This window comes from Lissotriton helveticus, chromosome 7 (assembly GCF_964261635.1).
Source record: "Lissotriton helveticus chromosome 7, aLisHel1.1, whole genome shotgun sequence".
NCBI lineage: Eukaryota > Metazoa > Chordata > Amphibia > Caudata > Salamandridae > Lissotriton > Lissotriton helveticus.
In genome coordinates this window covers 82330469-82358320 of record NC_136068.1, presented here as the reverse complement: position 1 = coordinate 82358320, position 27852 = coordinate 82330469, and the positions used below count along the sequence as shown (strand labels likewise).

The window sequence follows — 27852 nt, the reverse complement described above, 5'->3', positions numbered from 1 at the left end:
CTGCAAGATGTACCCTAACAGATGCATGTAAAAAACCTAAACGAGCAAGAGAGAGAAGATATGGCAAGATTTGTTCCAGTGCTGCCTCCAGAGGATGTAAGTTACATTGTTGGCACCAAAAACAGAACCCTTTTCACTTTAATCTGTATCATTTATTGGTTGATTGTGCTCAAGCACTTGCCAAAATGTCATTGCATTCGTGAGGAATGCTTACATCTCTAAATTCATGGCATTCAGGAGCCATGCATTTAATTGGAGAGACCATGGATCCGAGTGCAGAACTTTGCCCTGGTTGAATGTCAGGAGTGTTGGTTTGATCTGCAGTTGAACTGGCCTGGACTCTGACTTAAGGAGGTGTTTCGTGAACTAGTACTGCCTTGGCCACCATCGATCAATTAGTATCAGATAGTATCTCTCCAGCCTCATCTTGCTGAGAATCCTCTGGATCATGTAGATAGGGGAGGGGGGGGGGGGGGGGAGAGAAAGCGTAAACATAAATCCCGTACCACCTTATCAAAAAGACAATCCCTCATGATCCCAGCAGCGGTGCTGACTGGCGTAAAAACATTTGCTGTTGTGGCTGGTGGCAAAGAGATCTAGACGCGTTTAGCCCCAAAGCTGAAAGAATTTGTCCAACTCCTGTTGGTCTAGCTCCCATTCGTGGCAACTTTCCAAAGATCAGCTGGGCGCATACGCTACTGTGTTTGTTCCTGCAACATGCTCCGCTTTGAGGGTGATGTTGTGAATTGTCAGCCACTCCCAAAGGAAAGAGCAAGGGATCTTGTTCCTCCTTGCTTGTTCACGCAGTGCATTCCTGTTGTGTTGTCGGTGCGAACTAGCACTGATGATCCTTGTATGTGAGGCAGGAAAGCTTGGAGAGTGAGGAAGATGGCTTTGAGCTTCAGGCGGTTTATATGCATGGACCTTTGGGATGCAGACTATTTGCCTTGGATTTGGGCATCCTGAAGATGACCACCCCAACCTTCGAGGGAGGCATCCATCGTTATGACGAAATCTGGGGTTGGTGGCTGAAAAGTGAGGTCTTTGGAAATGTGTGACATGTGGGTCCACCAGGTCAGTGCTTGAACCATTTGAGGTGTTAGTTTTATATGGTCGTCGAACGACCCCTCTGTTTGAATCTACTGAAGTTGTAACTCTTCCTGCAAAAGTCTAATTTTGAGGCGTGCTAGGGGCACAAAATTGATCGCTGATGACATCCCTAGCAAGGAGTTGTACTGACACACTGAAGCTGACCTTTTTTGGGTAGCTTTAGAGCTAATTGCCCTAGTTTGTGCAGTCTTTCTAGGGACACAAAAGGTCTCGTCTTGTGTGGTATTCAGACTAGAACCTTGAAAAGGGATCCATTGACTTGGGATAGATGACTTTTGAAGATTCAATGCGAGTCCCAATTTGCGAAAAAGGGTAATGCAGTCTTGGGTGGCCTTGGCAGCTTGCGTTGGTGTTTGTGCTTTTAGGAGCCAGTCGGCCAAGTAGGGGTGGTGACCGCATTTTCTGTGGAAAGCTGCAACTGGTGCCAGGCATTTTGTGAATATTCGAGGGTCGAATTTGAGGACAAATGGTAGGAGCTTGAACTGGTATGGGATGCCAGCTACTGTGAAGCGAAGAGACTTCCAATGCTTGGGGTGAATGGGAATGTGAAAATACACATCCTGCAAATTGAGGGTGGTCATGTAATCCTTTTGGTTCAAGAGATGCAGGATGTCCGATAGAGTGACCATACAGAAGGATTGCTTCTTTAGGAATTTATTGAGCGCTCTTAGGTCTAGAATGGGTCTCTACTGCCCTGATTTCTTCTTGACAAGGAAAAAACGAGAGTAGAAATCTGTGTTCTTCTGATTGAAGGGAACCCCCTCAATTGTGCCCTCGGAGAGCATGATGAAAGCCTCTTGTCGTAATAAATGAAGACGGTGGGGTGCGAACCCCTTGGAGGTGTCTGATTGAACTTTAGGGAATCACCATCGGTTAGGAGATCTAATACCCACTTGTCCTTCGTAATTTTCCTCCACTGGGGCAGATGATTAGAGGAGTTCACACCCACAGGGACGGGTGAAGGGATAGTAGCTTGCATCAAATTGAGGTCACTGCTTGCGCGAGACGTCTCTGGTCGGCATGGGCTGCTTGAGCCTAGTTGTTTGTCTTGAGTTGACGGTAGATGGGGGATGGCGGTACTGCTGCTGCTGATATGGAAGTCTGTATTGGGACTGATGGGGCTGATACTGCTAGTATCACTGAGATGATCCTCTTTATGAAGAAAAAACCCTGCCTCAAGCTCCACGAAAGGGAAATTTGGGAAACTGCAATGTGCTGAGGGATTTAGCAGTGTCCGTGCCAGTTTTGATCAAGCAAGGCGTTATCGATGTGCTTCCCAAATAATGTATCACCATCATATGGCGTATCCAATATCTTGGACTGAACTTCTGGTCTGAATAAGGTCAACTTTAACCAACCCTGACTGTGCAAAACACAGCTGCTCCTACCAAATGATGGAAACCAGTGGAAGCGATGTCAATTGCACAGTTGAGGATTTTCAGAGGATGTGCGCTCCCCTTCTTGTAATATCTTTCTTGCCTCTGATTTTTAATCTTTGGGCACAAGGTCCAACAAAGAGCCTATATCAGCCCACATTTGTTTATTGTAGCGGCCTAAAATAGCTAAAGAATTAGCTGCACGAATAGATAAGGCGGACATTGAGGAGAAACGCTTCCCAATGTTATCTATTCGCCTGCCTTCCTTATCTGGAGGCACTAAGATTGGAGTGGCAGGTTTCTTGGCACAGTGCTGTGTAGCTTGAGAGACCACTGATTCAGCTTTGGGGGTCCTATGAGGCAGGAGAGTCATCTGGGTCTTTGTATTTTTTATTGTTATGGGGCACCATAGCCGCCACGGAAGCTGGAATTTTAATTAATTTGAGGCCCTCTTTCCAAATGTGATCTACTACAGAGATAGCTCGAACTGACTTGTGCACCTGCTCTTTAAAATCATACAAGAAGCAATCGGACTGCTTCACAGACAAGGGCAGCTTAAAGCACGCAGCAGCCCTTTCCATCAAATTATCGAAACCCCCAACGTCCTCAGGAGGGGAATCCGAGGAGGGCCTTGCTGGAGGTGACGGAGTAGGTATCACATAATCGTCCCACTCATCATGAGAGGGATGGGTGTCATGAATCTCACCCTCTTCTGTGTCATTGTCAGAGGATGATGATGATGGATCATCTCTGGGCGGCAAAGGTATAGCAGAGGCAGGTGTCATCCTTGGCGTTGGAGGAGGTGGCATAAGTGGAGTGGATGGAATATGTGGTGGCAGAGAAGGTGGTGTTTTAGGGTCTTGTGCAAGATCTGGGAACCTTTTGCGATAATCCTGTAGCATCGCCTGCTAGTCTTGCGCCAAAGAAAAGGGTACCTGTACTTGTGATGGAGGATGTGGATGCTCTAGCGAGTAGGAATAATAGTACCTAGAATTATAATAATGTCTGTAATGAGAATCCTCTTTGTCGTCTTCATCCTGATATTTGACTTGCAATTCAGATGGGCTATGCGCCATCCCTAAAGGCCCATCAACTTCTGAATTATCCAACTCGTCGAGTAGATAGCGCAGAGGAATGGGAGACACTTTGCTGGGGGAAGTGTCATGAGGCTTCAGAAAAGCTTTTGGAGATTGTATCCCCGTTGACGGTGTCATCGACGACATTAGTGATGGTTCCATAGGCGGTTACGTTTTCGGCTTCATCGATGAGGCATCTGGTGACGGCCGTTTCACGGACAGCTTCGCCAATGATGGCTTTGAGGACAGTGAGTCTGACGACGAGAGCTTTGTCGATGGTGGGTCCGTTGACGAGTCAATTGTTTGATGGCAAACGAGGAAATGTTAGTCAACGGTATGAGTGCAGTAACCACTGACAAAGTCTTTTGTCACTGATGGCGCAGAGGATGAACCGGTGATGATCGTCGATGCGGTGCTTGTCGACTAGGGTATTTTCATCAACGGTACCTTCTGGATCCTGGTTTTTGATGTCGACGGCACCGTAGAGGTATGTGAGTGCTTTGAAGAGTTGGCAGCAGGGGTGGGAGGCTCTGAGGAAGCGCTTTTTGAGGAGATTTTAAAAGTTTTCTCCTATTTCTCAATTATTCTGAAAGACCCATGATGTGAAGTCTTGTGATTTTTTTCTGCTTCCTTCAGTGGTTACCTGGTCATGGGATCTATCTCTCTTCTGAGGCTCAATAGAAGAGTTGTTGTCCTCACCTGAAGAGAGAGTTTTTGAGCTCTGGGACCATAACAGGAGCCTTGGCTCTCAGTCTCGCAGTGTTCTAGAAGAAAAAGTGTGATATATTCTGAAGTCCTTCACAGAATGATGAGGATTCAGTAGTCGTCCACTTATAATCACTTCTTCCCACAAGATTTGCAGGATCTAAAGAGTACCTTGTTTAAAGAATCAGACATATTGAAATGTTAAGAACACCTGAGGTTAAGAACAGACTGAGCAGAGCTGAGGGAGACTCACTTCTACAACATGCAGTAGAAAATCTGAGGAAAACAGTCTCCGTTGGGAATGTTCTGGTGTGTGGGTGCTGTTGCCTGATTGGTCATAGTTCAAGTTTGGTTCTCTTTTAAAAAGGACACACAGAGGCTGCTAAACTAACCTTCTAATGCCAATATAGCCTATTATACAACTAATGACTACTTTAATATTGTACTGTGGGACTCCCACTTCTACAACGAGGAACGATTCAAGCATGTGAATCTATGAAAGATCAATCATTGTATAAAAGGTGGTCCTATTGACCCCTAGACATCCCCTTGAAAACAGGTGCAGTCACTCACTGCACCCGCCTACAAAGGGATCTCTCTCCCCTCTTAAAATTGCAGGTTGGTCGCCGACTGCACTGCCTCAAACCTGGTCCGTATTTCACTTGAATGCGCTTCCCCTAGGGCAACACGACTTCCCGGCTGCCCTGGGGCAGCGCATTCCATTTAATACAGTGCACTCTCCTTGTTGGCTCAGAGCACACCATTTGAAAGGTACCCCTGGCGCTAACAAGGAAAATATGCACATTCTGTAATACGGACCCAGGTGTTTGCAAACTTACTGCTGCCTGTATGCTTCTTGTTGCTTTCACGCTGCGTATCTTTTACTTATATGTGATGTTTGGCTGTGTCTGCTGCTTACCTGCTACCCTCTGCTCAACAACCACTTTCTTTTAACACTCTATCCTCACAGCTCACAAACCATGCTCACCCCCACTGCTAGCACACTGTTCGCACAGCTCACACCCTTTCGTCCCTGTTCTTTTCTCCCCTCTCCTGCTTAGGAGGCACAGGAGGCTGACGCCTGCCAGGAAGAGTTGGCAGCAAAAGTGGGCCAACTGAAGGCCGAACTGGTGGTTTTCAAAGGGCTAATGAGCAATGTGAGTAAAAAAGACACCACTTCCCCTCACATGTGTTCTCGCCCACATCCTCCCAACATCCCAGCAGTGTGCCTCCTCCCCTCATGGCAGCACAAGTGACTTCTCACAGCATATCCACCTCTACAAGCAGTGGCCTGTCGTTGTGTGCTGCCTCCAGCAGTAGTCTGACACTTTACTTGTAGCTTCCACCTGTAGTTCCCTGTCAGTGTGATCTTCCTCATTGCTCTGTTGGTGCTCTTGGGCTGGGATTCCAATAGGGGGAGGATTTCTCCTACTTCCAGGTTTTTGAGTTGTCCTGATAGTAAGTAGACGTATTGTGCCATATTGGCTGGGTTACGGATAGGGCAATATCCCTAAGGTTAGGGTTGCGGTGTTAGTATTGCCTATGGTTAGTGTGTTGGTATTTAGGCTAGACTTTTATTTATTTATTCATTCACTCATTTATAAATGTGTTTTTTATATAGAGTGGGTCTTGTTTTAAGGCATTAGAGCTCCTTACGTAAGAAGTGACACTTTACATACGGATAAGAGTTTCCACAAACATTATATATGGAGTAGCAAGTTGCAAACACGTAAAACGTTACCCAAACTCTTGATAATGTTAGAGGTGAAGGATAAATAAGGCACAGTGCTTCTCATTAGTCATCAATAATCCCCTGATAGTCCCATGAAAAGAAATGTCGGGGGGGGTTTAGTTTACCGAAGATGAGAGAAAGTGGTGGGTAGAGATCGTTACAAGGTAATGTAATCAAGCAGCAAATTTCTGATAGTTTGGAGAGGTATAATAGTATGCTAGGCAGCAGAGGGCAGGTGAGAAGGAATGGGATCAAAATCAAGAGTCAACCATAACAAGATGTTAAATTGTCTAGAAGAAGCAGCCAAGAAGAAGCTGGCTAAGAAGACATAATTAAAAGTATCTTTGAAGGCGAATGACTTTCAGTTCAGCCTTGAATATAGGAAATTAAGTGGTTCATAGGCCCAGTGGCAAAGAGCTCCAGGGTCAGGGGTTCAAGAAGGAGCATGTCAGAAATATGAGGGGATCAAAGCCCGCCAAGTGGCTTTAGCTTCGATGTCAGGTATCGTGGAGTGTACAGAGCCTTATGATTAAATTATGGAAGTTGGGGTTATAGTTCAGGTTGGTTTAGTTTCTTAGTTATGGCTTTGAATTAAAGTTGGTGATTAACATTGGAGCATGGATTGGTGGTTGGATTTTTTGAGGGCTAGCGATTTGGTTGGGGTTAGGTTAGGGCTTCCGGCTGTTCTGCATTTGTGATTATGTTTAGGGCTAAGTCTGGTGTTACCCCGAGTGGATCTGAGGTAGAATCTATACAAAGTCAGCGCATGTTAAATATGTAAAGCTGGAACTGAAGTTTAGGATTACGTATAATGGAAAGCCCATCCTAGTGACAGGAATGGGTCCCTGATTTGTTTTGATGGTAGGGTAGGTTTGGGAATACATTGTTATTGGGCTAAATGGTAAGTACAGTTTAGGACTGGTGTTAGCTTGAAGAGAGGACCACCGGCCTTGTGGTTTCAGGTTGGGTTGGTGCTTGGGTTAGTTTAAGTAATGGGAAGGGCTGTGGTTTGGGTTGTGATTGTGGCCGGCAGTGGAATATGTATATGGACTGTGGTAGATTCAAGAATATGCTTAGGTTGCAAATGATCGGTGGATATAATGGGGCACATTGGCAGAGTTAGAGAGGAAGGAGTTGGGGTAGATATTGGGTTGTGGTTATAGGGACTGGATAATGGTTAGGGTGTTGGTGTTTTGGATTAGATTTAGTTTAATCTGGTGAAGGAAATTGCTTCAAGTTACAGTAGGATTATGTTTGGAATGTTAGCCTATTGGCTATGATTTTGAAATAAAATGGAGAATTAAGATTAGAGTTTGGGTTGGTGGTTAGAGTGAGGGAATTTCAATTGAACTGGACGTGTGTATTATAGTCTGGGCTGGAGCTGAGCTGGTGGGTGGCTTTTGGCTAAAGCCGGGACGGGCTTCGGCTTGGGATAATCGTAGTGCAAGTGGAGGACAGATAAGGTCTTTGAATAGTATCAGGTTTATAGCTGGGGTTGAAGAAGGAGTAGAGTAATTAACTTGGCCTTAGGTATCGTATTAGTCTGTGTTTGGAGCTGGGTTTGAGCTAAGACTATTGGCTTTGTGCTTAATTGCGGGTTGGCATGAGGTTAAGGAGTAAGGAGAAAATACCATAATTTTAGCCTTTTTGAGTCATTAGTTGAGCATGAAGTAATTTATGGAGATTGGTTTCAAATGTTTTGGGTTCATTATCTTGGTCTCAAATGATTTCGGTCTGATTAGCGGTGATTCCGAGATGATGATGTCATCTATTTCTAGTGTTTTGTGTTGAATTCGGGTTAGATGGTTAGGGTTTGCTGTTTTCCATCGATGTGTTTTACATGTCACTTTGCATGTTAGATTCTAAGGGAGATGCGTGTGCATATGCCGCGTTGGCTCATGTTTCCTGAATCGTGTCTTCATTTCCTGATCTCTGTTTTGCCGACACCAGAATCTTTCCGACCTGGACACCAAGATCCAAGAGAAGGCCATGAAGGTGGACATGGACATCTGCCGCCGCATCGACATCACTGCCAAACTCTGCGATGTGGCCCAGCAGCGCAACTGCGAGGACATGATCAAGATGTTCCAGGTGAGGAAGAGGGGGGGACCTGTGGCCCCAAGAGAGGCAGAGACACCGGTCGAGAGACACATGTGGGCGGAGACACTTCACTGAGGCGAGGCGCCTTACAAAAATCAAAGGGCCTTTGGGTTCTTCAGAAACCCCTGAGGTTTGGGGCTCCTGTGACGCCTGTACTCACAGAGACCAACCAAAGAGATGCAGGTGCACAGGGACAGAGACTTGGGAAGAAACAGCAGCAGAGCCAGGGGGCAGACAGATAGGTGAGAGAAGGAGTGAGAGAAAGGCATGGGAGCTATAATGGTATAAGGAGACACACACAGGACGAAGCGACAGACTGAAATACAGGGGCAGAAACATTGGGGCGAAAAGGGAGTCATGGGCAGAAACTGACAATTACAAATGGAGCGGTAGAAAAGGGAGCAGAGAAGTGGAACGTTCCAGGGGCTCGGAAAGATGCAATGTCAGTAAAAGGGGTGAGAGCATAAGGACAGGGAGAATAAGGCAGAGTCACAAGTGTAAATGGAGCTAAGTTGGAGCACGAAAAGCAAGTTAGAGAGAGACTGTCGTATATAGACCGGAGGCACAAAAAGCAGAAAGTAGAGATTTGGAGACGAGAACAGAAGCTGAAAGAAAAAACAGGGCAGTGCTTAATTTGAGGCTGTGGTTTCCGGTGCTCAGCACTGGCACTTAATTGTCAACACAGGCCCGTCTGACAGTCTGCCACAAGGTGGCGCTGTCTGGCTAATTTATAAATGACCACAACAGGTGATTATTAATTCAATATTCATAAAAAATGACTATTACTTGCCGCCTAAGCCATTCTTAAAGCTTTGTGAGCCTGAAATGCCATACTTGTAGGAGTGTGATGATTAGTAGTTGTGTTGTTATGATGGTGGCAGCACTGGCAGGGGCAATGTGTGGTGTAAGCTGCAGTGGCCTCCTGATGATAGCCCTGTCACTTATTATTATTATTATTTTTTTACAAATTAAGCACAGGCTGTGCTTAATTTGAGCCGGTAGTTTCCGGTGCTCAGCACAGGCCCTCAATTATTAACACCGGTACTTATGACTGTCTGCCTCATGGTGGCACTATTGTGTAATTTGGAGATGAGCACAACAGTTGTTTATTAGTTCAATATACATTAAAAAGGAGGACTAATACATGCTGCCCAAGCCAATCCTATAGATTTGGGGGCCTGGAATAATCACACCTGTAAGAATGTGATGGTTAATAGTTGTTTTTCTTGCACAGGGGGGGGGGGGGGCAATGAGTGGTGCAAGCTGCAGTGGCTCCTGACGTTGGCCCTGACACTTTTTTTTTTCTTTCACAAATTAAGCCCTGGAGGTAGGCATTCATGGGAGCATGAACAGGGAATGCAAAAGGTCAGGGTACGGGTGCATTGGCAGAACCGTGAAGTACTGGATAAGAAAAGGGAGTCAAGCCAGGGTTGCAATCCCTTGGCAGTGCTGAATGTACCGATGCCCCAGAAGTGAATTATATAAAAGCGGAGGGGAGGGTGTCGCAACCCAGGATCCTAAAATTGGAGTTAGAAGAGTGTTGAGATCATGGAATAGAGGGCAGAGAGGCATGGCTGGAATGAGGTGTTTGTTGTGGGCAGGTATGGGTTGTTCTACTGAAACAGAAAGGGGTGATACAAGACAGAAGTGTGTAGGTCCCAGAGTTGGAATGGCGTGGTATCGGTCACAACTGAGGTGCATTTGAAGAGCACAATCCTGGAGTAGCAGGAGTGCTGCGAGATTAGATTGAAATGCACAGTCAACGCTGTGTGTGTAGGCATCAGGACTGTAACTGTAGGGCAGGGGCACTCGAATTATGCGGCAGGCAAGGGCCTAATTATGAAGCAGGGTTGAGTAAATTATGTGGCAAGATAAGCAAATTATGCAACGTAATGCGGCACATTTTGTGATAGTATCACTTCATTATTTTGTCACGTTTAGACTTGTTAATACTTCCTGATCATTGATTGCACCCAATTAGTACCATTTTAACACCAAGATTTTTCAATTAGCAACAGAAAGGTGACCAGTCAAGCTTTGCAAAGGGCCTTGAACTACGCAGCAACACTTGTCACTGTGTTTTAGGTAACTTTTGAACTGTTTGAGCGAGAAACCGCATTTGTGTTAAAAGCTGCAGATTATGCAGCAGATGATGGATTGTGTGACAAATGCTATGCGTTAAACGTTACCGCCTCACAATCCCATACTTCCAGTGGCCCTGCTGTAGGGATTGTGGGATGGATGAATGAACTGTATCAGTAGAGGTGGGCACGTTTTTTAGCACTAGAACATCTTGGGGACTGGCGCAGGTCAGAGCTAAGGTGCACTGACAGGCTGAGGATGGGCCCGTATCACATAACTAACTTAAGAAAAAATCCTAAACTTACTACCATTTTGGTATTCACAGAAGGCACTTATTCATTTTGGTATTTACAGAAGTTAGGAGTCCTAACTTTACTACTTCTAAATTGAGAAAAATCCTAACTTTAAGACTTTCGGTATTCACAGAAGGCATTTAGGAGTCCTAAAGTTAGGAGTCCTAATTTCTGTGAATACCGAAATGAGTAAGTGCCTTCTGTGAATACCAAAATGATAGTACGTTTAGGATTTTGTCTTAAGTTAGTTCTGTGAATTGGGCCCGATGTACATAGGACTGGAGTCTGAATATTGATATGCCTTGGAGGATCTGTTCATATGTTGAGTAATGAATTAGGGAAATATAGGCAGGGTAGGGTTGGGGCAAAATGGCAGATCGATGTATGGAAGAGTCCTGAACATACAAGGAGGCTTTGATTGAAATTAAGGAGCACTGACAGAGCAGTCTAAGGATCTAGGTAATGGAGCTGCAATGGAGAAGAAAGACAGGGCGGCGGGGCACTGGCAGAACTGTGCACTGGCCCCAGTACTGGAAAAGTATGGGGTACAGCAGTGCAGGGTTGAGGGTCATTTCAAGAGCTGTGTTTGCGTCCTCGAGCAGCACAGGAGCGGCAGGGTAGCTTCCAGCAGGTCTCTGTACTGGAATGCTAGGACATTGCAGCAGGTGAGGATTGAGATACAAGAACAGATGTGTGTGCTGGGGGCACTGCAGGTCAGGACTGATGTGCTTGGGTAGAGCCGCAGACCAGCCTCACTCGGTACTTGAACATCCAGGGGCTTCGAGTCCAGAATAAGGTGCACTTCTAGTGAGGCTGGGTCAGCACCGAGGTGGACTCATGGTAGATTCGATCTGGACTCCATTCGTGTCACCCGGCTCTGTCTGACCACAAAGCCAACTCCCACACCTGGACACTCCAAGCTAATCCATAGCTATAGCTCCTGCTTTTATTAAAACTCATAGCTTCAAGAAACATTATGCAGCATATAGTGTCTTGTAGCAATGCATATCATATGCTACAGATAAATACAGAATCGCAGTCCTGAAGAGACCCCGTAACCACAGACGGTCGAAATGTCGTCGGCAATTGATAGAGGATAGTCCAAGAAAAACGAGAACATACTCTAGTACCTATGAATTACTCTGAAACCTTTATGGACATCTTCTCTATTCCAATAACCAACTCCCCCTTTTAAGAATTGTCACTGTAGTTATATTCACTGTTTTGGTTATGGTCAGTCCACTGGGGTCACGTAAGTCACAAATTTCATTATGTATATGTAAATAGTGTCAGTACACAGTATAAATTTACAATATTTTTTCTAACTACAAAAAGCACTTACTACAGCTGAAGTGAGTGTTGCATGAGAACTGTTTTGTGGGGCTGTTTTTTCTCAAGTCACATGTGTTGTTTGAAGTCAATTACTGAGTATAACTTAAAAGTCAAATAAATGTAATGCAGATTGACTACATTGTATGCTAATTTTGCTTAAATCAATACAAGACAGTAATACCTTGTCAAAATATAAATGTGTTCCTTGTGAACAACTGTAAATTGGCTCTCCAGATAAGTAACAACCGAAGTACACACTTGCATCATACCAAATAAGTTTGCACAGTGCACACACTCGCGTAGCACAAGGACACACCATTGTATAAAAATTAACATTTAAATTCGATTTCATCGCACTGACGAAGCAGCCATTAATTCAGACCCCAGTTCTATTAGCCTGCGTGACCAACCACCGCTATCAAGCAGGGCACTGACTTGCTAGCTTGGGGGCCCTCCATAGGCGTCCGCAGAAATGATTCCGGGGGTGGGGGGGGCAACATTTTAACTTCATCACCATTCTCCGACATGATTGAGCACAAGTATTAAATACATTTAAAAAAAATCTAACAAGACAAAGAGCTTAAATAAACAAAGGAACCCATAGGGGGAATACAAAAATCTTGCGAGGCGCCACAGCAGACGACCTGGCAACTTCAATAAAACAGAGGGAAAAACTAAAAATGGCCGGAAAAAAACAAAAAATAATTCTAAATCTTGTCGATGTGGTTCTAGAGCATGGGTACTCACAAACTTTCTCTCGGGGGCCAAATTTATAGTGTGGTTTGTGGTCGAGGGCCGCACCAGTGGCGGCGGGGTCAGTGGGGGGAGAGGGGTGGGGCAAGAGCAACAAAAAAAACTATGACCATGAGGTTGAACACATGCCCCTGCAGCGGACGCCTTCGACCACTGAGCCACCAGACCCGGCATACACACATCTTTCTTTCTCTCTCTCTCTCTCTCCCCCTCCCTCTCTCTGTCTCCCTCCCTTTCTCTATCTCTCTCTCCCTCCCCCTCTCTCTCTGTCTCCCTCTGTCTCACTCACTCTCCCTCGCTCTCTTCCTCTCTCTCCCTCCCTCTGTCTCCCTCCATTTCCCTCCCTCTGTCTGTCTACCACCCTCTGTCACCCTCCTCCCTCTGTCTGTCTCCCACCCTCTGTCTCTCTCCCTCTGTCTCCCTCCCTCTCTCTGTCTGTCTTCCTCCCTCTGTCGCCCTCCTCCCTGTCTGTCTCCCTCTGTCTGTTGCCCTCTGTCTGTCTCTCTCCCTGTCTCCCTCCCTCTGTTGCCCTGTCTGTTGCCCTCTGTCTGTCTCCCTCTGTCTCCCTCCCTCTCTGTCTGTCTTAGTCTCTGCCTGTCTGTCCCTGTCTCTGCCTCTGTCTGTCTGTCCCTGTCTCTATCTGTCCCTGTCTTGCCCTCTGTCTCCCTCTCCATCTCTCTGTCTGTCTCTGCCTCTCTTCCCCTGTCTCTGCCTCCATTTGTCTGTCTCTGTCTCCCTCCCTCCCTCTCTCTCTCTCTCCCTCTGTCCGTCTCCCTCTCTCTGTCTCCCTCTCTGTCTCTCTCCCTCCCCCTGCCTCCCTCCCTCTCTCTCTCTCATCTCCCTCCCTCTCAGTTTCTCTCTGTCTTAGTCTCTGCCTCTATCTGTCTGTCCCTGCCTCTGTCTGTCTGTCTGTCCCTGTTTCCCTCCCTCTGTCTCTCTCTCCGTCTCTCTGTCTGTCTGCCCCTGCCTCCATCTGTCTGTCCCTCTCTCTCTCTGTCTGTCTCCCTCTCTGTCGCCCTCTCTCTCTGTCTCCCTCTCTCTGTCTCCCTCTCTCTGTCTCCCTCTCTCTCTGTCTCCATCCCTCTCCCTCTCTCTCTGTCTCCCTCTCCCTCGGTCTCCCTCCCTCGGTCTTCCTCCCTCTGTCTCCCCCCTTCTGTCTCCCCCCTTCTGTCTCCCCCCTTCTGTCTCCCTCCTTCTGTCTCCCTCCTTCTGTCTCCCTCTCTGTCTCCCTCTCTCTTTGTCTCCCTCTTTCCCTCTCTCTCTGTCTCCCTCCCTCTGTCTCCCTGTCTGTCTCTGTCTCCCCCTGTCGCCCCCTTCCCTCTGCCTGTCTCTCTCTCGCTCCCTCTGTCTCCCGCCCTATATGTCTCCCTCTCTCTCTGTCTCTGTCTCCCTCTGTCCCCCACCCTCTGTCACCCACCCTCGGTCTGTCACCCTCTGACTGTCACCCTCTGTCACCTCACCCCAGCTTCCCAGGGACATATACAGCCGCACCCGAGTACTTCCCATGTCTTTAAAAGACCTTTTACTTGTTAATGAGGCTTTGTTGTGAATCACCCGGCCCCCATTTGTACGTTACAGTGCAGTGTTTCCAACACATGTTTTGCCATTTAGCAGCACTCTAAACCAGTCTCCACAGTTTTTGCTACATCAACCATAGAAAATGATGCGTGCCCTGCTAGGATTGAAGCGTGTAACCTGCAGAGATACACTCATCTTTGCAGTGAGTGTTTAGCTCACTGAGCTATTTAAATAGCATTTCGCTAAAGTGTTCTCACTAAGATGTATTTAGGGATGTGCTCTCATATCAATAAGTGATTATTATTTTTTCAAAGTATTACATATTAATACATAATTGATGTGATGGCCCTGGAAGCAGCAGTTTTCCTAATCCTCAAACATACTCTGCTCCAATTAACTCACTTCATAAAGGTACTCCAGTGTGGAGGAGCAAACCAATGTCTAACTGGCGCAGATCTAAACCTTTTTTATTCTAAAAGCAGCACCCTACACTGCAGGGCTTCTCTGCCTCAGTAAAACTCCCTGGCGCTGATTACGAGTTGCTCATTAAATTCTGGCCTATGTGCAGGGCCGGCTTTAACACTGGTGGCGCCCTGTGCAACCATGTTTGTTGGTGCCCCCCCCCCCAATGACCCCCTCCGGCTGCGAGAGGCCCCAAGTGAGAGAACGTTTAATCTCCGGGGGGCTTCTTGCAGGGGAACAGCACAGCCTGCTGTAAATGTGAAAATTAAGGGGACCAAAAGCGTCCGTAAAAGGAATGTTGACGGCCTCCCTGCTCAGAACACATGGGCGTCCGCTACAGCAACGTGCGCTGCCTGAGTGATAATACCACATTGTCTCTGAGCGAGCACCGGACGGACCGGCGATCGGGGAGGGGGGACTCAAGCGCCCTCCCCGGCTGACGCCCAATGGGCCCTCCAACTCTTAGAAATAAAGGCACATTGCCCACCGTTCTGGATTCGAACTTTCCATCTTTTCGTCCAAGAACAGATTAAATAAATCTCACTTTACGTACGTACAACGCAACGCTACCATCTAGTGGCCATGGAGAAAATAACACATTCATATCGTTTCAGCTGTAGTAGAGACTTATGTCACGTAAAACCACTGTAATGTCGCAGACAGTGTGTATATAACTTGTGCCAGTTGGGGCTCCAGCACTACTTTTAGGGCAGGATCTTATTTTAATCAGCAGACAATCAGCCAGCACGAGAGACAGAGGAACAGAAACGAGAGGCAGAGAAAGGTCGTATAATAGTTACAAAGGAAGAAAGCATGGTGAAAAGACGCTGCAGGAGTGCGTTAAAGACGCTTTTACAAACCTCTGTAATCATTACAGGCAGCGAGGTTGGAAGATATATTTTCATTCTAAGTGCGAAGAGTTGGGTCTAGATGCAGGAATTACTTGGAGGGGGGGGGGGGCTGTAGGTAAGGCCTGTGGTACATTTACAGAGCTGAGTGTGGCCTCTGAAGCATAGAAGCTGCTGAAGGGCGTGTGCGAGGTACATTACCTCCTCATCAGTCTTCCTCGCCACAGTAATTAACATATGAGCTTCAGCCTCCCACAGAAACTCCAAGCAAGAGTTAGCATACTAGCACTCCCATCAGTCTAAGATGGCCACCTCCTCTAATCACCAATCATATAAAAGGAATGACCACCCCTTAGGAAAACTAGTTTTTTTTGTTTCTGCGCTACTCCGAGTGCTGCGTGGTTGAGATTACAGGTAAGTGGGGAAGAGTGGTCCTGCTATGTAGTTTGTTTTGTTCCCTGGCTCGTGCTCCCCTGTGTTGGGAGTCCTGCTTGAGTGGGGAGTGTGGTCCTGCTATAGCGGACTCGAGCTCCGTGGGGGTTGTGGTATTGTTAAGCATGCCTGGGCGGCCTTCCATTACTATTGGTTTTTGTTCCTTGACTCTCGCTGCCCGGTATTGGCAGTCCTGCTGGAGCGGACTCGTGTGGAGTGCAGTTGCAGTCTTGTGGCCGTGCTGCTAGCCGCTGGGTCGGATCTTTGGTTGCGCCCTCTCCCTGGTGGTCCTGCTTATGCGGACTTGGGGGAGGAACCCTGTTCATTCGTGTCTGTCCTGGCTTCGGTGTTGGCAGTCTCACCTGGGTGTCGGTAGGCTCCATTAGAGTCATGGTTTTCCATGGTCGATTGGTCGGCACTGCTTCGCACTCGTTTGTGCGAGTGGGCTAGGGTGGATGGCCGGGCCTGCACTCTTGCGGGCAGTCTCAGTCAGGGTTTTCAGTGAGTTTTGGTGATATGCCCGCTGCCCTTCCATGGTGGACTTTAGCCTACGGGCATGACTCCCTTAAGGCCCCTGGTCTCTTCTGATCTCAGGAGTTATGCATGGTCAGGCCTGGTTAGTACCTGGACGGGAGACCGCCTGGGAATGCCACATGCTTTTTATCTTACACAGTGTATGTATTGTCCCATATAGTGGAGGTGGCTAATGCTTCTGTGCCTCTCCCTTCTTTGTCTACTTTCCTGCTGTTGATCCTGGCTGCTGTTTGCTGCTGCACTGGCTTGCCAGTGAGCCTGGTCCTCCTGCTGAGTGGTCGAGGGGTTGTCCCTGGTTCCTCGCCTGCATCCAATGGTGTGGCGGATATGGTTTTGGGGTCTGAATCCCCATTACAGTATGGGTGGTTTCAGTTTTTCAGATATGCTGCCCTGGGGGCGTTAATTTCTAAGGTAGATTTTCCTGCATGCTCTGATGACGTTGGGGGTGGGTGCTGCTGTTACGCGTATTTCTTTCCATTTCCAATTCTGCTTTTCGGCTGCGACCTTTTCTATGGGTGTTATTTGGTCCTTGCTGTAGGATTCCACTCCTTGGCTGCATTGATGGACCATGGGTAGTACTTTCTTCTACTTTGGCACTGCTGGATCTGCAGAACCCAGCTATTGCCTGCCATTTATTTGTGTGGGGGCGGCTGCCTCTGCGTCTGGGTCTTATGTGGTGGTTCGGCGCAGATGTAATTGGGATCCTGGTAGGTGAATATGGACCGAATGTTGTTAAACGTTCCATTTCTCTGGGGTGTGGTTGTTTGGTATCCCCTTGGAGGATGTGGTTCGGGCATCTGCGGAGGATCGCTGGCCTCTGACCCTAGTGTGGTAGGTCCGGCTTAGGTTTCTCATGTTCTTGGAGGGCTTTTGGTCCTGCTCGCCAGGGTACGTCTCACCTGCCCTTTCGTGGCAGGGGCATGACCAGAGTTCTCCTTCTGCTGTCTTATCCCGTTTCCGTTCTTCCCCTGCTGTCTCTACACCGATGTTTTTTTGTTATGCCTTGTCCTCAGGTCAGGGTGATGGGGCAGGCCGTTTTGGAGGGGGTTCACTGTCTCTTGGTCATGGGGTCCATTGTTCTGGCGACTCCTTTGCAGACAGGTTTCAGTGCGTGTTTGTTTCTCTTTCTGGTTGTGTTGCGTACGGGCGATCTCTGGCCTGTGTTGGTTTTTGTGTGGCTGTCTTGGTTAATTCCCTGTGTCATGTTCCAGATGGTATCTCTTTTACTCGTTCTACCCTTGATCAATCAGAGGGGTTTCTGGCGTCCTTCGGTCTGCTGGATGCCTATCTCCATATCCCAGTCCGTCTGGCTTTCCGGCATTTTCTGCACCTTTGTGTCCTGGGTCGCCATTACTAGATCTTGGTTTTGCCTTTTGGTCTTTATTCCTCTCCCTGTTTTTTTTTTTACTTAGGTGTTGGCTCCCCTGGTTTGTATCTTGCATGGTCGCGGTTTGAGTTATATCCGTGCTTGGATGTTATCTTGTATTCTGCCTCTTCTTTTCCTATGGATGTGGGCCAAGTCCAGGTGGTTTGCCGGGTTCTAGGGTCCCGGGAGGTTTTGGTGCATCAGGATTTGTCTTTCCTCATCTTGTCATAGGATCTGTCTCACATATGAGCCAGGTTCATGTTTCTTTTTAAGTGGGTGTTCCTGCTCCCTTCCCGAATTTTGGCACCGGCGTTTGGTATTAGTTGGTTTTTGTTTCTGCATTTTTCCCCTGTGAGCAGTTGGTTGTGGGTGTGGGGCGTCTGTCTGCTGCTCTGTGGCACTTCCTAAGGCCTGCCTGCCTATGTACCCTGTGTTCATCCATATTCTGTCACACTGGAGTTTGTGTGGTCTGGATTTCACCTGGTGGTTCCGGTCACTCCCCAGTTCGGGGTGGTGCTGGGTGGTAAACATCGTTTACCACGATGTTTTCACAACGCAGTACCTTTAGCACGCATCCCTTACAACGCAAGTCGTTACCACGACTTGCGCTGGAGGGCGCTAAAGGATTAAAAATAGTTAATTTACTATCCCAACACCTTCCCTAGGGTCCACGGGGACTGGTGTTAGAATAGTAAATTAAACTATTCGAAATCCGCACCCCCAACGCAAGTCGTGGTAACGACTTGCGTTGTAAGGGATGCGTGGTAAAGGGATGCGTTGTGACGGTACGCGTTGTACCGTCATACATCCGTGCTGGGTTGGTGCTTGGCAGAGGTGCATCTTCCCCTGTGTCAGCTGATTCTGGTGGTTCCTACTCATGTTGTGTCCCCCAAAGCCAGTCTGTTGGGCTGGGGTGCTTCCAGTGGGATTTTTCTGAGCCGGGCCAGTGTTTCAGTGTTCTGGCGGCTTGCACTTCCTCTTTCAGGGGGCTGATGGAGGCTCCTTTGGGTCTATTGCGATTTGTACTGCACCGCTCCTGGCTGGTCAGCGTGTGCGGGTCCGGTGGGACAACCTGGTTGTCGTGCGTTACTTGATTCATCCGCTGGGGTGCAGGGCGAAGTACCTCAGTTGTGTTCTTTGCTCCTGGGCGGAGATGGATTTTGGGGGGTTTCTGTCGGCCTTTTTCGTGCCGGGAAGGGTGTCGGTTGTTCCCTGCCATGGGCTCCTTGACTGGACACAGGAGGTATTCCTGTATATGTGATGGTGGTTTGGGTCTCTGGGGGTAGACTTGTTTGCCTCCCCAGAGTATGATCCGAAAGCCTTGTTTTGCATGGTTCGGCCTTGCCTAGAGGCGGAGTTTGTGGACATGATGTCCTTCCATTGGCCTTGGAATCTTCTGTGTGCGTTTCTCCCTGTTCCCCTGATTCTGGCTGTATTGCAGATTATCGGGGTGGACGAGGCTCTGGTGTTTCTTCTGGTTCTGGGGTGGAGGCGACACCCTTGGTTTTGCATTGTTGGTAGATTTGGCAGTTCGCCCGTGTTGGGTGCTCCTTTGTCATCATTATCAGTTGGACCTCTGATTCCATCCCTAGAGCCCAGTCTATGCGTCTTCATGCATGGTTCTTGGGAGGCGGAGCCTGTTGGTTGGGGTTGTTCCATGGTGGTGGCCGGGCTGCTTCCGCGTTCTGGGCATCCTTCTACTTAGCTTGCTTAAGCCATGCACTGATCCTACTTTTCTGCTGGGTGTCAGCAGAAGGGGCTCCAAAGCGGACTGACAAGAGAACCAGAATTCAGACAGGATCCAGTCAGCTTTGGCCTTGGTTTGTCACATTATACGCTCCAAGCTCGATGGTCTCTTCTCCAGGCTTTTCATTGCCCCCTTTTTGTTAATGTGGAGCGTATGGTTTCTCGTTTGTTGGCCTCTCTGGCATTGGAGTGACCGGGCATGTGTTGTATACCCCTTCGTGGGATCTCCCGTTGGTTCTGCCGGCATTGCGGGTGTGTCTGTTTGGGCCACTGGATTCTGTCTTCTTGTACTTTTTGCCCTTGTAGTGGCTATTGCCTAGGCCAGGCACATTAGCTTCCTTCTTGGGATCAGCCCCATTTTTTTCCGTTTTCTGGATGATGTGGTGGTGTTGAGTATGCACCCTTCTTTTTGACCCTGAGGTTCTTTTTGGCTGGTCGGCGGTGTTGGTCCTACCTGTTTTCTTTCCTATGCCTCACTCTGCGGGTGAGTCTCTGTTGCATCTCTTGGATGTGTGGCGGGCTTTATTGGTGTACTTGTCCCGCCCTGGCCCGTTCTGTTGTGGGGCCAGTTTTTTTGTCTTGTTTGGTCAGGGACGGCTGGGTTTGCTTCCCTCCTCTACTACCCTTTTGTCATTGGCGGCTAGAGGCCTTTCTGGTGGATTATGAGTCCCAGGACATGCTTGCGGAGTACCTGGGTTTAGGTTCATTCTACCCGTTCGGTGGCGGTGATTTGAGGCACTATTAAGGGTGTTTCCGTAGTGGACATTTGCTGGGCTGCTACGTAGACTCCCCTCTTGCCTTTGTGGTGCGTTACGGGCTGGAGATAGGGGTTGGTACCTCTGTTTCTTTTGCTTCTTCGGTGCTGGGTGCTGTTGCTCCTTGACTCTTGTTACTGTGATTCTGCTGTGTGTGTATTACACACACTTTTGAAATCTCTCTTCTGGTTGGCTTGTCCTGTTTTCCATGAAGCTGGTCTTTGCCTTGGTATCTGCTCATGTGTTAATTACTGTGGCGAGGAATACGGACATGGTGGTAATGCCCCGGTTACTCACTGGTAATCTTCATTACTCCGAGTTCTAGTCTTCGATGCCACAGTATAGTTTACCATCCCTCCCGGGCATGGGATGGAGGCTTCATGTTTTTCTGTGGCTTTTGGTTGCAGGTTTTCCTAGGGGGGGCGGGGGTCGCTCCTTTTATGATTGGTGATTAGAGGAGGTGGCCATTTTGGAGGAATGGGAGGCTAGTATACTAACTTTTGCTAGGAGTTTCTGTGGGAGGCTGAAGCTCATGTGTTAATTTCTGTGGCGAGGAAGACTAGGACTCGGAGTAATGAAGATTACCAGTAAGTAACTGGGGCATTAGCAGAGCTCTGTAAGGGCCTGGAGCTAAGAGTGGGGGTGCTGTTCAAGCTGCAGCTGTACTGTCAGAACAGTGCGCTGGAGCTTCGGTACCGGGGCAGCAGGTCAGGGTGGAGGCTTGTGAATGGGTTCCAGAACTGGAATTGAAGGGGTTCGTGCAGGTGCGGCTTGAGGTACACTGGCAGAGCTCTGTATGGGTCTAGGTTCTGAACAACAGTGGGCTTTGCAGGTCAGGACTGAGATGCTGCAGCAGAGATGTGTGTTGGTCCTGGTACTGGAATAGCAGGCGGGTACTTCAGAGTAGGGTCAACATGAACCAGTAGACGTGATAATTCAGTTGAATATATTGCGCCCCCTGAAACTGTAATCTCCCTTTTCTCACCCTTTCCATGAACCCATCTCCTACGTTCCTTCTACCCTACCTCCTGTCCTCTGCCTTCCTTGATCACTACCTTCTCTGCCCCTTCACTCTCGACCCCTCTTCATCCTTCTCTTTGTCAGTTTAATGGGAACTAATGTCTGTCTACTTTCTAAACTTAACATTTTGAGATGACATTTTAATATACACTGAACATTAGATGTGAGCATAATGACTTCCTTTTCCACATGTTGCTGCTCCCTTCCATGTACACCCTTCTCTCCTCCCTTCCATGTGTCCCCTTCTCTCCTCCCTTCCATGTGTCCCCTTCTCTCCTCCCTTCCATGTGTCCCCTTCTCTCCTCCCTTCCATGTGTCCCCTTCTCTCCTCCCTTCCATGTGTCCCCTTCTCTCCTCCCTTCCATGTGTCCCCTTCTCTCCTCCCTTCATGACATCATCCCGCTAACCTCGCCCCGCTCACCTCGTCTCACCCGATTACCATTTACATCCTGTTTACGTTCATTTCATTTATTGTGTACCTCAACACCTCTCGTTCTCCCCTACCTTCTTGCGCCTTTCTTCACCTTTCCTTCTGCCCTTTACCGTAGCAGGGGGTGCTACAGGTGAGCTCAGGTGCACTGGCAGTGCCAGCTGTGGGGCTCTGCATTTTCTATCACAGGTGTACAGATCCGGGTTGATATGCAATGTCCAGGTCGTGGGTGTGGTAGACCTCTGTACTTCTGCAGCGAGGGTGGTGTAGGGCAGCCCTGAGGTACACTGCCAGCGCTGTGGCTGGGAATGCCCGGGCTGTGCTACAGATCAAGGTTGATATGCAATGTCCAAGTCATGTGTGTAGTAGGCCTCTGTACTTGTGTAGCGAGGGTAATGTAGGGCAGCCCTGAGGTACACTGGCAGTGCTATGGCTGGAATGCCTGGACTGTGCTAAAGGGGAGAACTACAGTTCATTGACAGAGCTTTGTTTGCACCTCAGAACATGCTCAGGAGGTGGGAGACTTTGTCAGAATTGAGATGCTTTGGCAAAGTTGAGTGTGGCTCTCAGTATGGTGTCAGCAGAGTGTGCTACAGGATAGGCTCCAGGCGCTTTGACAGCTCTGTGGGGATGCGAGAGCTAAGCTTAGGTTTAAGGCAATGATAGAGCTTTGCGTAGGTCCACGATCACTAGATGCAAGCAGATGCAGCAAGTCAGGAATTAATGTCACTGGCCGAGTTCTTTGTGGGGGCCCTTTTGTGGACTACCTCTGCAGGCTGGTCAGGCTTGGGGTGCATTGGCAGAGTGATGGGTAGAGTTGATGTTGCAGTACAGGAGTGAGGTGAGGGTCCCCGAGTACTTGAATAGGAGGGATTGCAGCAGGGCAGGGATGTGCTTGGACCCCAGTAGTGAAATACCAGAGGAGCCTTGAAGTCTGGGTTCAAGTGTTTTGGGAGAGCAGTGTAAGGGTCCCAGTGCTGACACAGACCACTGTGCTGCAGGGCAGGATTGAGGCACATTGGCAAAGCTAAGCCAGTTTTCAATATGAAGCAAGGAGTTTGGTACTATTTCTGTCTGTCTTTTCTTCTTTTCTTTCTTTCTTTCTTTCTCTTCGTCTCATTCTCTCTCGTATTCCCTCTGTCTCTTATTCCACATTGTATGTTTATGTAGTGGAAATATTTTGTCACTACATGAAATGTAAAGGGCAAAACCCAATTTCCATGATACATTTTTTTTTTTTTTTAGAATTGCCCCCAAATTGTCTAACTATACATGAGACATTTGGTGAAGTTTAGTTAAGCTGTCTATGAAGTCAGGAGACACTTTGAGTCCGTCTCGGTCACGGATGTGACATGACCGCAGCAGCTGCCATATGTTAAAAGCAGTAAACAAGGAAGCTGTGCATGGTCATCTAAAAGAAACGGTGAAAAAAGGATAAGGTTTGAATATTTCCAGATCATGAATAAGTAATTGTCAAGAAAGAGTTCTAAACACAGGTTCAGATATAGTTCAATGTACAATATTCTGCAACAATATCAATTCGAAATAATAATAGAAGCCTCTAGGCTAAACACTGATATACTGAAATGGGAGATGCGTAAACAGAGTGGTCTTCATACTTATTTTTGGGTACATTGACTGCTCAATCCAAGTGTTTTCAAAACTCATATTTCACATGGATGATGTTGTACCTATGAGTTGTTTTCCATATTTCACGAGGGTAACGTTATTCCAGTGATTTATGGATTCGAATTTAGGGGGGACCTGGTTACAGCCCAATTCCCTTGCTACCATATGATTATTCTTCAAGCATTACTATGCATTACACGCTAGCATATGTTTAATTATAAATGTATTAGTAAGCAGGCTTGGTAGTTTACTCAGTGAAAGCTACAGACTCCTGTCATTTCTTTGCAGATGTCTGTTTTATGTAGGGTTTTTTCCTTAACTCTCAGAAGCTTTCACCCGCGCCCCTTGGAGCTCACTGTGACATGGGTCTCTTTCTGCTCCTGCAATTACATGTCTAAAAAGAGGGAGGTTTAAGATTATTGCAAATTACACGTGAACACCCAAGATGTGTGTTCTGCAGCAGAGGAAGCATTGTTATGTTTTCAGTGGGAGCAGAAATGTAGGAAAAAATGATACATATCAACAACAATGACCGGTCACTTGTAGCGGGTAAGGAGCGGGTGCCACTACATTAGGAGTTTAAGCTAACTAGGAAACACCCTTCACAGAGCAAAGACAATACAGTTACTCCTTTTTGGGAAAAGAACAGCTTGAGACGACACCACACTCACATTTTATTCCTCAAAAATTCACAAAGGGAAACATTGATTTGCAGCACACTGACTATTATGGTTGTCTTCACATTAGAAAAGCAGACGAGAGGTCATTGAGGTACTAATTTGACTCGCCCATCTATGACGTAGATCATAAAAAAGGCAAGCAGGAACGTTAAGACTGGTTCCTCTAGAATACTTGAACAGTTTAACAAATCTTCACCAAACTGAGGCTGCTTGGATAGAAGGGCAGAAAGAACTGTCACCCTGATGTTTTTCAGGGGACTGTTTAATTTGTCACAAATGCATATCCACCTCTTAAACTTGGGATATAACATACGAAAACACTACGCATTGTGCGTACCCATGTTGCTCAACCTCCATCAAGCTCTCTCCTTTTCTTTGCATCTCTACTTCTATCTACTTCTTTCTCTCTTTGTGTGAATGCTTGTAAGTTGAGTACTCCTAGTGCCTTGATCCATTTCCCTATCCAGATCCCCTTCGCGCATTGCAGAACCCCACTTTCAGAAGACAGTGGCTCCCGGTGAGGGGTGAAAAGTAACTTCTGAAAGCACCTCCACTGCCCCACAATACCACCGCCATTGTGCTTTAGAAACGTGATCATAACAAAGCCATCTCTTTCCTCACCTCTTCCTCTCTCCTCCCTCTCTTATTCCTTGTACCTTATCCCCTTCTCTTATTCTGTTTCCTCTCCCTTTGCATCTTCTCCTCTCCACCTTCTCCTCTTTATCTCTTCTAAGTCTCTCCTTCCCTTTTATCCTTACCATGTCACGCTTGCCCATCTCCATCACTTTTATCCATTTACCATTCCACCTCACTGCCCCTCTTCCGCCATCTGACCCTTATACCGACCCCGTCTCTCCAGTCTGTCCACTTGTCTCCAATGAAGGTGCCAGGGATGACTCGGAAGCGCAAGCCTGTATCAGACGACGAGACATCTCTGGCGGACAGTGAGACCTCTCGGAAGCCTGAAGAAGAGGAGGATGAGAGCACAGCACTTAGTATCAATGAAGAGATGAAGAAAATGCTCAATCAGTTGTAAGTACAAGGACTCTCCCACTTGTTTCCTCAATTAGCAGCACTACACCATCCCACATTCACAGTTCCCACAATGGCTACTTATCCAGCACCCCGGAACCGTCCTTCACAGCGAGCACTCCTACATCCCTCCTCCAGCCAGTGCTGTTACTCAATTTTCCACAGTGAGCACTCCTACACTACTCTAAGTCCAGTATCTCTACATCATCCTTCACAACCAGTGCTCCTACACCACTCACCACATTCAACTCTCCCACTCCATCCCTCAAATTAGTGCTCATACATGAACCCTCAAAGCCAGCACGTATAAATAATTTCCCACTGCTAACACACCTACACCACCTCCTTAGATAGCCTCCCAGCACCATTCTCACAGCCACAGTTTGTTTAGCAACCCCCACAGCTAGCATTCCTATCCCGTCGGACACAGCTGGCGCTCCTACACTACTCATATTCTGGGCTTCTAAACCATCCCTCAGTCTGGGCTCCTAGTCCATCCCTCATAGCCAGCACTTCTACACTCTCGTCCTCCAGCGCAAGAGCTCCTACGCCATCCCTCAAAGTCAGCACTGCTACACAGCTAGTGCTCCTATACCATACCCCATAGCTAATGTTCCTATACATGGAGAAGTGTGGCTCAATGGTTAGAGCGGCAGACCCTGATGCAGAGGTCTAGCCCGGGACCAGGGTTCAATTCCCCACCTCGACGGGTCTTGGGCTCAAAATTCCACGGACCTGATCATTCTCGCCTCGGTGCCTATTCCAATCATGGAGTCCCACTCTGCAACTCTGGGCAATAGCTTGCTTAATCTCCACAACGGCCCCCACAACGCTAAGGATGCCTGGCCTCCACCTTGGGGGTGCCCAGGAGTGGACACCTCACAGGGAAAGCCAGGATGGGTTCCACAGCGGTATTCGTACAAGCGCCTTGAGACCCTTGCGGGTGAGTAGTGCGCTATACAAGTATCAATTTACATTACATTACATTACATATACAATGCCCCACATCCAATCCTACATTCCCGCAATGCCAGCGCAACTGCACTCGGCACTCTTCTACACTCAGTACTCATTCCTCTGCAGCCCACACTAAAACACTATCAGTACTAATATTGTCGTCATCTGTTGTGGTTTCAAAGCTTTTGTTTGTTTGTGGGGTGCTGGGGCATTTCCTTACAGGTACCTAATCTGGCATCAGACTTGCCTACCTTTTGTCTGACTATACCTTCTCCTCTGCAGGCGAGAATATGACTTTGAAGATGACTGCGATAGCCTGGCCTGGGAGGAGACAGATGAGACCCTGTTACTCTGGGAGGATTTCCCCGGGTACACCATGACTGCTGCTGAGGTGCAGGTGGAGGTATGCCGTGCCATGTCTCTTGAGCAGATAAACTCCTGTTAATCTCTTGAGTGCCTAATATCAAATCCTGTAAGAGGATCTTACTCCAAATCTCCATTCACAAATTTACAAGTCCAAGAAAGGGAGGCTTCTCCGTTCCCACTCTAAGCCAACCAAAACAACCTAGAAAGGCATTTTATTTTTACCTCTTTGACTGTCCTAACTTACTATAGGTCATACTCCCACATAATCAATATATCTGAAACAGTTCAGCGTAACGTATGCCAGCACCACCATGGTTTTACTATTAAAAAAAGCTAGGTATAAAAAAATGCGTGGCCAACCCAAGCCAGTCTGAAAAGTGCAGGAACAAGACAGCAAGGCAGGATACTACAGACAAAGAATGCACTGCAAAAGTATATACTTACATTTGTTAAAAAACGATTTGTCCAAAGGATGGACTCTTGTTGCCAAAAGATATAAAATGCGCAGATTTTGCAGTTTGAATCTTTTCTGGATTAACATGCTGTGCATCATTCTGCCATCTAGTGATTAGAATAGAATTGTCTGTGTAGCTCTCTCTCTTTTTTTCCTTATTTTATTTTTTATACCTGGGAAGTGTTGACCAATTGGTTTCCTGTCCTTCCCTCTGTGACATCAGACACTCACCCTAGATGCCCCTTTCTTTGCGTGATCGCCATCTTCACATTTCTTTTTCTGCCCTTGGGTCTGGAAACTGAGAGAAGGCAAAAGGTATCCAAGAAAAATTGGAGGACTTTTCATCGAGAGATCATTAGTCAAACACAGAATCCTGAAGAAAAGCAAAAGGTAGAGCATTGATGTTGAGGGAGGAGAGTTTTCACCGAAAAAAGCATTGATTTTTTTTAGCAAGCTCATCGCTGGATGGACATTAGCCATACGGGTCGGACAATGACTATCTGGAGTGGAGCATACACGCTTTAAATTCAGCCAAAAGTGGCACTGTAAGTTCACACAGAAGGGCAGCCATGAGGGCTACAAAATCCAGAGCTTTGACTCATGTGTAGATTTTCACCCCAAGAGTCTGAAGACGAAGGAGAAGTAGAGGTGGGGTCACAGCACCATGGCACAGATGCAGAAAACTTTGCTAAAAGACCTCAGGGTGTAGAGCAACTAGAAGCACCCTGAGTAAATGGAGGTGGATCAGGGGAGGGCTCAGATGTTGAAGAGGTCCCTGAAAGAGAGAGGGAGATAAGGCGCTGAAGAAGATGTAGAAAAACAGCAAGGTTAAGAAGTGGCAGGTAATAATTCAGGGGTACAGTGGGGCTAAGCCAAATAATTCAGAATCAAAACACTCAAAGGCTACCCGACACCAAAGATAATGGTGACTGAGGACAAGCATTAGCAAAAGGAACCCCATAGATCGAAGTCAAACTATACCGGCCATGGTACACCCTTGGAACCAGCCTCTACTCTGAAAGGAGATAGGGCGCAAGAGAAAAACAAAGAGGCTTATTAAAGAA

The 27852-nt window shown here is 47.5% G+C and overlaps 1 protein-coding gene across 4 annotated transcripts in view; it reads left to right on the top strand.

Moving 5' to 3' along the window:
* Positions 1 to 27852, top strand: part of IFFO1 (intermediate filament family orphan 1) — a 133015-nt gene that overhangs the window by 64580 nt on the left and 40583 nt on the right. Inside the window, exons 3-6 of one of the 4 annotated variants that reach the window (XM_078651553.1) lie at positions 5329 to 5424; positions 7950 to 8090; positions 24863 to 25011; positions 26251 to 26371. In XM_078651553.1, coding sequence (XP_078507679.1) covers positions 5329 to 5424; positions 7950 to 8090; positions 24863 to 25011; positions 26251 to 26371 — 507 coding nt within the window. Of the gene's footprint in view, positions 1 to 5328; positions 5425 to 7949; positions 8091 to 24838; positions 25012 to 26250; positions 26372 to 27852 lie in introns of all 4 variants that reach the window. The other 3 variants (XM_078651552.1, XM_078651554.1, XM_078651555.1) reach the window with 3 other exon arrangements.